Below are 12,101 nucleotides of genomic sequence, written 5' to 3' on the forward strand. Positions count from 1 at the left end.
GAAGAGGACATAAGGAGGCTACGAAAGCATATAGATAGGTTAGGTGAGTAGGCAAAGATCTGGGTGCCTTAGTGCATGAATCGCAAAAGATTAGTATGCAGGTACAGCAAATAATTAGCAAAGCTAATAGTATGTTATCGTTTATTGCAAGGGGAATTGAGTACAATGGTAGTGAGATTATGCTTTAGTTATATAGGACATTGGTGAGACCACATCTGGAGTACTGTGTACAGTCTCCTTCTTTGAGGAAGGATGTGAATGCATTGGTAGCAGTTCAGAGAATGTTTAGTAGACGAATACCTGGAATGGGTAGTTTGTTTTATGAGGAAAGGTTGGACAGCCTAGACTTGTATCCACTGGAGTTTAGAAGAGTAAGAGGCGACTTGATTGAAATATATAAGATCCTGAGGATCTTAGATGTGGAGAGGATGTTTTCTCTTGTGGGAGAATCTAGAACTCGGGGTCACTGTTTAAAAATAAGGGCCCACTCATTTGAGACAGAGATGAGGCACAATTTTTCTCTCAGAGGGTTGAGAGATTTTGGAACTCTCTTCCTCAAAAGGTGGTTGAGGCAGAGCCTTTGAATATCTTTAAAGCAGAAGTGGATAGATTCTTGATAAGCAAGGGGGGGGGGTGAAAGGTTATCGGAGGTAGGCAGGAATGTGAAGTTGAGGTTAAAATTAGACAGCCATGACCTTGTTGAACGCGGAGCAGGCTCGAGGGACCGAGCGGCCTACTCCTGCTCCTAAATCTTATGTTCATATATTTTTGGGAAATCCTATATAAATGCCAGTTCTTTCTTTATTAGCATTCACCAGTGTTTTCAATATACACTCCTTCCCAGGGCACAAGTTGAGAGGGATGTTGAGTGAGGCAGCTCAGCACTGACTGCATTAATGGGTCATTCAGCCATTGTGTAGTGCACCAGGAGCGCTAGTTTAAAGTAACCATGCCCCACAGAGGCATGTTGGATATGCAGCACTAAATTCAGTGTAAGCTCCAGGCAGTAATAGTTCCAAACCATTTCTTGCAACAATGCCTCCTGTTTTAATCTGGATTTCATTATCAATTGTTACAATTAGAGTATTCTTTTTTTAAAAAAAAGTTTGAATATTAAATTGTAACCATGTACCTGTTGCCTTTATAAAACGTCAATACACAGCTGGATCATATGCTAATGTAGAATCAGGAGCAGTTAACACGATGCAGATGTCCTTTTAGCAATTTATTATATATTCTTTTAAAAAGCAAAGCTTCTTTCAGTTCTATCTATTTTAGTCTTTACTGTATAATCGTTTTATTTATTGGACATTCTATTCTTTTAAAAATATAACGACATTCTTGATTTTGTATCTGACTCTTGGCCTCTCCTCTCCCTCTCTCTCTCTGGCTGGCTCTCCCCTACTCCTTTTCATTTTGATCAACCTTACAAAGTGACTTGCTCTATTTTCGTTGGTTCAGCTCTGATTATTAGCCTCCAGCAGGGACCTGAACCTCTTTCCACTGATCTAGGCAGACTAGGCTGTACACTTGCTGCATTTTCTGCTTTTCTTTCACGCTTCCCCTTTTCATTCTGTCCATATAAATTGGATCATTTTAACATTTCTCTGTTACCCGTTCCTTTGTTTTGTTTGTTGCTACTTAACCTTTATTGTTGCGGCTGTTTTATATTTGGATTCTGTCTTACTGGCTCATCTGCTTCTTCCCATTTTCATCCCTCCCTCCCTCTCTCTCTCTCTCTCTCTCTCGCTCTCTCACATCACTGCTTCGTTCGCTCTGCTGCTCAGCTCTGCATTGATCCCACGGAGTTATCTTGTGAATTCATCAGCTCCGCCAGTTAGAAAGCAGCAGGCCGCATCCTCCTGCCTGTGAGTTGCGAACAACTCCAACTGGCTGCAATCTCACTTGCCAAACGTGTCCTGGGCAATGAGGTAGCTGCACGTGGCATGACATGTGCAGTGCTCGGAGCTGCCTTAACTAAACAGTGGCCTGAGTCTCTTCATAATGCATCACAGAATCAGAAAACGGTACAGCGCAGAAGGAGGCCATTTGGCCCATCGTTGCCTGTGCTGGCTCTTTGGTAGAGCTGTCCAATTAATCTCGCTTCATCTTGCATCACGCTCTTTCCCCATAGCCCAGAATTTTTTTTCCCTTCAAGTATTTACCCAAGGGGTGAATTTTAAGGGGAGGCGTACTCCTTACCCACGACGTTTACCCCACCCCCCATCCCTCCCCTCCCCCTCAGTCTAAAAGTCGATTGGCACCTTGTCGACTTTAAATCGGGCTGCCCTGCGGCGATAATGCTCTGGGGGTGGCCTTATCCAGGTCAGAGTGGGACTTCCGCCCCTCAGGCTCAGGAAGTCCCACCCTCAAGAGCTGCTGGCCAATCAGATTGGCTGGCCGCTGAGTACTCCCAGCAGCTCCGGAACACAGTGGTGGCACCCGGCACTGGGACCACATGGAGTCCTGAGAAGAAGGAGGAGGGATATCAGAATTGAAGGTAAGTCCAGGGATTCTGGTCGGGGAGAGATCGGCGACGCTAGCGAGGTGGGGGAGGGGGTTGAAGGGGTTGGGTTTAGAGTCTGGGGTGGGGAAGGTGGGGGGAAGGCACAAAGGTTGGGGGGGCTACTCCCAGAGGAGGTATTCTCTCTTCCTTCCCACCTTTTAGCCTGAGCTGTTAAAGTTGCCATCTGGCCACCTTCCTTCCGCTTTCCCCACCCAATGTAATATGGTGGCAGTGGAGGTGGAATGAGGACATTAAGTGGCCTTTAATTGGCAACCTAAGGGTATCAATGGGCCTAAGGGTGGGTCGGCTGCCAGACGCCTTATCCACCCTCTGTAATGTTTGGGGTGGGTGGGAGTTGCAGCTTGGGGTGGGCGGGAAGGTGACGAGCTGGTCATCTGCTTTATCTTGCATGCTCCCCCGTCTTCAAATATCCTGGTGAGTGGCGGGGGTTGGGTGGGGGGGTGGGGGGGGGGGGGGGGGGGGTGCGGGTGTAAATTTGCCCCGCGATTCTCTTTTGAAAGTTCCTATTGAATCTGCTTCCACCATCCTTTCAGGCAGAGCATTCCAAATCACAACAAAACACGGTGTAAAGAATAAAGATCCTCATCTGGTACTTTTACCAATCGCCTTCAATCTGTCCTCTGGTTACTGACCCTTCTGCCACTGGAAACAGCTTCTCCCCAATTACTCTGTCAAAACTGTTCAGGATCTTGAACACTTCTATCAAATCTCCCCTTAACCTTCTCCACTCTAAGATGACTAACACCATCTTCAACAGTTTCTCCACATAACTGATGGCCCACATCCTTGGTACCATTCTAGTACATTCCCTACGCACCCTCTCCAAGGCCTTGCCATCCTTCCTAACGTGTGGTGCCCAGAAATGAACATAATGCTCCAGCTGAGGCCTAACTAGTGATTTATAATGGTTTAGCACAACCAGCTGCTCCTCTTGGCTAACAATGGAAAGTGTAAAGGGACAGGAATAATGCCTCTTGCCTCACTGTCCAGTGCACACGCATATGGCTGTCCTGCCCTATAGGGAGAATTAAACAACTTTCACAGCTGGATTAACACTGGCAACCACCTCCTGGCTTGCCAAACCAGAACATACTGACACAAGTCAATTTGCATTAATGGTTCATTGGGTTTACACTGTGCCTGCTTGGGCTATAAAGGTAGGAACATAGGAACAAGGTCAGGCAGCCCTGAAAGCCTGTTCCATCATTTAATTAAATCAAAGCTCATCTGTAAGGCTTGGGCTGGCTGATGCCAGCCCAATGGAGATGATACAGTTGTTCTCAGGATCCCTGGATTAGCACGGGGGTAAGAATTAGTCACAACTGCCATAGCTGATTGCGATTCAGTGACTGCCACCCGCTGTGTAGACAATGAGAAATGATTCGCCTCTCTCCTGCCACCTTCTCCCAGGAATGAATGGTGTCACAAAAACATGCTTTATATCAAATAATAATCCTGAATCCATCAGCTGGAAACCCCAAATTGAACTTCTAAAAACAGAGATTAAAGGGTGACTTGAGCTCACAGCCAAAGATGGCTACACAATTTGTATCACTGTACCTTCCACATTTTGTGAATATCTGCATAAACCCATCCAAGACAATGAGCTCAGGGGAATATGAGTGAGCCACATTTCCTGTCCCCTTTAGCAAGGCATCAAGACAATCACCTGGAGTACTCGACTGGCTAGAGAAGAACATTAAACCTAATCACTTAGACAATGGGGCCCTGGCTGAGATGGGGATTTCCAGACATGAACTAAGCAAGTTACAATGGGAATACACTATCCACGACCTTGCTACAATCACTGGGTGATGTTCATGTGACAACCCCATCTTTTGTGTGATTAAGCATTTGTTTTCTCTGCATTATAAGACAAGCAGCTGAGACACTGGAGAAAGAAGATCAGAGTGGGTTCCCTGGGGTCAGTCAAGTGAACCTTCTCTGAAATGCTTCTGATGCAATTATATTTTTTTCAAACGAGGAAACCAAAATTATACACTGTACTTCAGGTATCTCACCAATGCCCTGTCAACTGGAGCAAAACGTGCCTACTTTTTAATTCCATTTCCCTTGCAATAAACACCGATATTCCATTTGCTTTCCTAATCATTTGCTGCACCTCCATAATAACCTTCTGTGATTCATGTACCAGGACCCTACATTGCTCTGTATCCCTAAGTTCTTCAATCGCCCTCCATTTAAATAGTAAACTGCATTTCTATTCTTCCTGCCAAAGTGGACAATCCACATTTTTCCACGTTATACTCCATCTGCCAAATTTTTGCCCACTCATTTAACCTGTCAACCTGTCTATGTCCCTTTGCAGACTCTCTACATCCTTTTGACAACTTATTTTCCTACCTATCTTGGTGTCGTCGGCAAATCTAGCAACCATACATTCGGTCCCTACATCCAAGTCACTGATATAGATTGTAAATGGAGGTCCCAGCACTGCTCCCTGTGGCACTCAACTCGTGACATCTTGTCAACACGAAAAAGGCCCATTTACCCCTACTCTCTGCTTCCTGTTAGCTTTATCTTTTATCTATGCTAATGTGTTACCCCCTACACAATGTTCTCTTTTCCTGTGTAGTAATTTTTGATGTGGCACCTTATCAAATGCCTTTTGGAAATCCAAGTACACCCACAGGTTCCTCTTTATTCGCCTTGCTTGTTACTTCTTCAACCAACTCTAATAAATTAGTTAAACATAATTTCCTTTCCACACAGCCATGCTGACTCTGCCTGATCACATTATGATTTTCTAAGTCTCCTGCTATAACCTCCTTAATAACGGTTTCTAGGAATTTCCCTGTGACAGATGTTAGGCTAACCGGCCTGTAGTTTCCTGCTTTCTGTCTCCCTCCTTTCTTGAATAAAGCTGTTACATTTGCTATTTTCCAATCTGATGGGGCCCTCCCAGAATATAAGTAATTTTTGAAGGTTATAACTAAAGCCTCTACTATCTCGGCAACCATTTCTTTAAAGACCCTAGGATGTAGGCCATCTGGTCCTGAGGACTTGTCAGCCTTTAGCTCTGATAGTTTTCCCAGCACCTTTTCCCTGGTGATGGCGATTGTTTTAAGCTCCTCCCTCCCGTCCACCTCTTGATTTTCAAGCATCTTTGGGAAATTTTTTGAAATCTTCCATAGTGAAGACAGGCTCAAAGGCCGGGAATTTTACAGTCCCGTTGTGGTGGGACCCGCGCCATGGGAGATTCGGTGGCCCAGCCAAAAATCCATTGACTTTCGGAGAAACCGGACGATCCCGGCAGTGGGCCAGGGCTGGAAAATCTGACCCAAAATACCTGCTCAACGCCTCCACTATTTCCTTGTTTTCCACTATTAATTCCTCAGACTCACTCCCAAGAGGACAACGCTAGTTTTAGTTATTTTTTTTCCCGTTTCAATACTTGTGGAAACTCTTACTGTGGTTTTATATTACTAGCTAGCTTTCTCTCATACCCAGCTTTCTCCCTCTTTATTATCTCTTTAGGCATTCTTTGCTGGTTCTTAAAATCTGTCCAATCTTCTAACCGATCACTAATCCTTGCAGATTTGCACAGCCTTCCTTTCAATTTGATACAATCTTTAACTTCTTTATTCAGTCACGGATGATGCACCCGTCTCTAAGTGTCTTTCTTTCTCACTGGGATAAATCTTTGCCGAGAGGGGAACCATCTTACCCCTCTTAACCCAATCGTATCAATGGCTTATCAATGTTCAACCTCCACAGGAACACAGGAACAGGAGAAGGCCATTCACACCCTCGAGCCTGTTCCACTATTCAATTAAATCATGGTTGATCTGTATCTTAACTGCCTGCCTTGGTCCCCTTGATATCTTTGCCGAACAAAAATCTATCAATTTGTCATTTTTCAATGGGCCCTCAGCCTCACCAGCTTTTATTGGCGGGGGGGGGGTGAAAGAATTCCAGATTTCTATCATCAATAGTATGAAGAAGTGTTTTTTTATTATTTGTTCATGGGATGTGGGTATCACTGGCTGGGCCAGCATTTATTGCCCATCCCTAACTGACCTTGTTCAGAGGGCATTCAAGAGTCAACCAGATTGCTGTAGGGTCTGGAGTCACATGTAGGTCAGATGAGGTAAGGATGGCAGATTTCCTTCCCTAAAGGGCATTAGTGAACCAGATGGGTTTTTGTGACAATCAACAATGGTTTCATGGTCATCATCAGACTTTTAATTCCAGATTTTTATTGGATTCAAATTTCACCATCTGCTGTGGTGGGATTTGAACCTGGGTCCCCAGAGAATTACCCTGGGTCTCTGGATTACCAGTCCAGTGACAACACCACTATGCCACTGCCTCCCCTGTTTCCACTATTTCCCAATATTACCTCTGAATGGCCTAGTTCTAATATTGTGGTTATCTCTCTTTGTTCTGGACTCCATCACCAGAGAATCCTTCAATCATGTTTCTTACTTCAATTAGATCGCCCCTTAATCTACCCTTTATAGTCCAGACCTGCAAGTGAAGAATCACAGACTGTCCGAGGTTCTAGTGAATGGTTATCGCCCATGAGCCCTTATTCCAACAAGGAGCCAGCAAGGGACAAGAGGAGAAACCAGACGGGCAATGCAGGAACTATTGTGAGATCATCAGTGACTGATGACACATCCTAGGAGCTACACTCACTGATCTTCCTGCACTTTGCTCCTTCCAAACCAGCTCTCCCTCCCTCTCCCCAAAGCAGGAAAGTCAAACTGAAACACTTGTCAGGGAAAGTGACCATTTAAAGTGAGGTCTTCTATTTGGGAATCTATTACTGTACCAATTAGAGCACCATTATAACATGAAGATTGATGTATTTAATTAGAAACTGAAACAAGCTCTGGTAATGCTAATTATTGATGGAAACATAACCAGGAACATGGACGGCAGTTAGCTGTGAATGTGAAAGTCATCATCTTTGAGTCGAGCTGTGTGGCAAGGAAGGTTCCAGGTTTGATCTCCAGGTCTGTGCTGAGTTCGCTGAACTCCTACAGCACTGGGACAAGGATACTGCATTCAGCCCGAGCTCCCTGAGTGCTGGTGTCACAAATGAACCCAGACTCCTCATCACTAACCAGCAATTCCTGCTGGAAAAATTGGAGTGGGCATCGGGTGAGAAGAGGATTTAGAGAGGACAGGATCGGGTGTGATGCACACCGCAGTCAAAGAGCCAGCTAATGCCCGCTGCGAAAGTTAATGGCATGCATGAATGGCACCTTCTCTTGTGTTAAGAGGAGGTGCCTGTGGTTGGTGGGATGGTACCCAGAAAAAGGTCAATGCCTACAGAAAGAGACTACAATGCTTACTTCCCTGCCAGGGAAGTCTGCACTGTATGTATGGAATAGGAGGGTGACTATCTTGTAAAACTCACCTGTGTGGTTGGGCTTCCTCCAGGAATCGCATCTGATCCTGAATACTGGCACCGGCTTTTAACTCTTTCACCACCACCTGGCAACAATTCAGGCTGATGTTCACTTCACCGAGAAACACCTGAGGCATATTCAGAAACAAAAGTACACACACACAATTTTATAAAAAAGGCTTGGGATGAGTAAAATCACAACTCCCTGTATTCCGGGAGTGCATTTCAGCTTCCAAAATCCTTCTTCTCCATTTGCGCTCGCTAATTAAAACAACCCATGCTGGGCATCTTCCAACAGAAAGAATCATGGCCCATTCCGGAAAGATCTGCTTATTTTTCATGAGATGGAGTAAGTAAGATGGATTTTTTTGTAAGGGTTTGTTGAGTCCATATTTGATTAAATGCTTGATCTCCCCAGGATGCATCGACTCTGCCATTAGAATTGAGCTTTTGGATTGAGGGGCAAATGGGTTGAGATCAGTGAAGACCAACTCAATGACTTGCTGTTCAAAATGGTTAAATAATATACTCCAGGTTTCAAGACTCAAAAATGACTTCGGTTTTGATCATTGATTGTTTTAATTTCGCTCGCAAGATTTTGGTGTTAAATTGCACTGTGCGTTATTAGTGATAAATATCTTTACATAAGAAATAGGAACAAGTGTAGACCATTCGGCCCCTCGAGCCTGCTCTGCCATTCAATAAGATCATGGCTGATCTTCTTCTGTTTTGATTTCCATATTCCCATCTAACCCCGATAACCTTTGATTCCCTTGCCTAACAAGAATCTACCTACCTCTGCCTTAAAAATATTCAATGACCCCGCCTCCACCACCTCCTGAGGCAGAGAATTCCAAAGACGCACAACCCTCTGAGAGAAAAAAATTCTCCTCATCTCTGTCCTAAAAGGGCAACCCCTAATTTTAAAACACTGCCCCCCCTAGTTCTGGACTCACCCACAAGAGAAACATCCTTTCGACATCCACCTTGTTCAGGATCTTGTATAGTTCAATCAAATCACCCCTCACTCTTCTAAAGTCAAGTGGAAACAAGCCCAGTCTGTCCAGCCTTTCCTCATAAGACAACCCACTCATTCCAGGAATCAGCCTAGTAATCCTCCTTTGAACCGCGTCCAATGCATTTACATCCTCCCTTAAAAAAGGAGACCATATAAGCCATTCCTCTCCCCTCTGTGTTCAACAAGGACTTCGGCCTATATAATATGAATAGCGTTTTGAATACTGTCTAGTTATCGACCATTCACCAGAAGCAAGAGAACATTTCTGTGACGTTGATGTCCTGCAAGATTACCTTCATTTAATCGTGTAACATATGTTGAATCAACAGGCGGTTTAGGGTAACACTAAACAAAGGACAAATAAATCAAATATTAAATTGTTGCTTTAATGTATTGCTGACTGTTTTCCACATTAATTTAGAAAATGGCTGAATTTTTTTTGTGTCATTGTTCAGTATCCCAAAGGGTTCTTCAGAGCCTTGAAAGTAAATCCCATTAAAAAGCCACTATTTGCATGAGTAACAGGACACAGAAAAGAGCTCTTGGTTTCTGAGAGTGCTGTCAAATGGAGCTCTGACCAGAAGGTAAGTTCATAGAAGGGCTAGAGGAACACGATGGCCTGGGTTTTGCTCCCAGCTTTCGCCATTCACTTTGCATAGAATTGCCCACAGACGTATGCTTGCCTGCGGAGATTTCCAGGAATTCAGGATCTTTTCCAGAACAACCACCCACTATAAATTAATTTGTAAAAAAAAAATCTGCAATGTTAATTTTCTTATGAGAGAGTGAGACCCCACACTTGTAAACTTATTTTTTCTGGGCCTGAGAGGTTATTCAGTAATTATCATCTACTACACTGTTAAAAATTCATTTGTTCCTAAATCTTTGAAGCCTAACTTTTTCAGCTGTCTTTAATTTGGAACTTGTGGGTAAGCTTCTAAATTCACACCACTGCAGTTATTACAGTGCTGAGCTTATTAGTGAGGACTGTGGATTTAACTGCTGTTATGATCCTTGACTAGACCCCCAAGTCTTTGGTAAGATTTGGTTAGGGATCAATAACGTTTTGTTAAAAGTAGACGAAGTTTGTAATTGAAGACAACTTGCTCAGTGAATAAAGCCACAGGATTCCACGGGTTTTGAAAAAACAAAAATAAACTTTATTATACAAGGTCAGAAAGATAAAACAACTTACAATATTTATGTTAGACTCTAACATTCAGGGTAAATATGAGGTACATGTGAATTAATAGGCAAACTGGCGTCGAACACACCAAGCTGCACACTAAATAGCAAATACGACCAGGACAGAGTCCAAGGATTTCTTAACAACCCACCCAGACGTCAGAAACGCTGTGAGTCAACCAATCTCATTGAAAGTCTGTCTCTCTCATGAGGGATTCTAGTCTTCACCTTCGAAGATCTAACCTGGGAATTCTCTCTAAAAGTTGCTGCAACTCATCGGCTTCAACAACGGCCCACCTCAATCTCATCTCCCGAGATTCCCGAATCTGCACTCAAGCACCAACTCACGAGCACAACTTCAGCATTTTGACCGCACCGAGCAGAACATCACTGCCCCAAAGAGGTACCTTCACCCCAACACGGAGCAGCACGGAGTCACCAACCTTCTGCTGCCCTCTTGGAACTTCAGGACTTTTCCTAAGCCCTCTTCACTTAAACTCTGCTACCGCAGCCCTTTTCCTACTTGGAGCCTCTTTCTCTGCTTTTGTCTATTAAACTCAACTGGGGCCTCTTCCCGTCCCTGTCCCCTGTCTAAGGACCTCTCCTTGTCCCCTCTTCCTTTGAGACCTCTCTCCTGCCCCCTCTTCCTTTGGGACCTCTCCCTGTCCCCTACCTGGGGACACTTGTCTTCAATAGCAAGCCGCTCCTGGTCACATGACCTGGGTTTTTGCGCAGTTTTGCCTTTCTGCGCAGTTGTGCTGGGCCCGCCCTCCGCCCAAAGAACTCAAAACGCTGAACTGCGCGTGTGCAGCCTGCTCCCGGTCTGCACACTCCGAGGTCTGTCGGGACTTGGGAGTTCCCAACCCCAGGCTTTATGCACATGCACAGACACCAGAAGTTACTAGCAGTTTTACTCTGAAATAACAGCAGGCACCGATAACCTTGCCATTATTCATACTGCAAATTGCAGGTCATTCTCAAATTCCTCCTAAGGCTCTACATTAGGATGCCAGGCACTTTCGCAGTAGAGGAATGGGCAATGGAATGGATGACCTAAAATTAAACGTAGGTTTTTTTTCTTTCCAAAGGACACCTTTATCAACCCTTTTAGGATATTTTCATCCGAAAGACTGGCAGGAGGGCAAGTTTTTACACAGAAAGTCTGATTGCCGAAGACATCTGGAGTAATAGCTGGCCTCAAGTGGGTCTATTGGATCAAAACACAATCAAAGGATTGGAATGACTGTCATCATTAATAAAGTCAGCAGAAGTCCTGTGCACACTGCAGGCTCATTACCATTTACAACAACATTACGTCATGTAAGTGACCTTCTAGCTTCTTCAATGTGTGCTAATGTTACACCTAAACTCCTGCACACACACCGATATATTTGTGTGTGTGGAAGACAAGGTCACAACGTTTTGTTCTAGCATGCTGCAGAAATGTGAGACATTATACTTATAAGTACAAGAGGAAGTTCTCAGAGATATGCACTAACCGCATGTGCAATATACTATGCATGAGCAATATCTGTTGTGAACATGCCCTTATCTGTAATAGATGTCGTGTGGAGCTAATGCATGTGTGCATTATCAGCTGTGAATACACCACCTTTCCACTATCTGTTGTGGATTTACCACACGTTTGAAATATCTTTGGAGGATGTACCACAGATACAAAGGACTGAATGGCCTCCATCTGTGCCATAAATTTTCTGAGTGCAATATATCTGCCATGGATATACCACATGTGTGTATTATCAGCTGTGGATATACCACATGCGTACAATATCAACTGTGGATATACCACATATGTGCAATATCAGCTGTACCATATGTGTGCAATATCAGCTGGGGTTATATATATATATTACACAGGTATTATACTTTTTCCTGTGTAACTTTATGCGAATTTGGTTATTTCCCGGGGAACTGCCAATCCAGTTTAGGATCTACCACCATTTGTGAGCTGCCCTTGAGGAAAATATTCA

The 12,101-nt window shown here is 44.1% G+C and overlaps 1 protein-coding gene across 10 annotated transcripts in view; it reads right to left on the reverse strand.

The window, feature by feature from the left end:
• The window catches only part of aatkb (apoptosis-associated tyrosine kinase b), a 302,389-nt gene that overhangs the window by 34,014 nt on the left and 256,274 nt on the right, over positions 1 to 12,101 (reverse strand). For all 10 annotated transcript variants that reach the window (XR_013580640.1, XM_078571176.1, XM_078571183.1 and 7 more), the window contains one exon: positions 7,917 to 8,035. Coding sequence is in view for 9 of the 10 variants with exons in the window: in XM_078571176.1 (XP_078427302.1) it covers positions 7,917 to 8,035 (119 nt within the window). In the remaining variant the exon portion in view is untranslated. The remainder of the gene's footprint in view (positions 1 to 7,916; positions 8,036 to 12,101) is intronic.

Source organism: Cetorhinus maximus, chromosome 24 (assembly GCF_964194155.1).
Source record: "Cetorhinus maximus chromosome 24, sCetMax3.hap1.1, whole genome shotgun sequence".
Classification (NCBI taxonomy): Eukaryota; Metazoa; Chordata; class Chondrichthyes; order Lamniformes; family Cetorhinidae; genus Cetorhinus; species Cetorhinus maximus.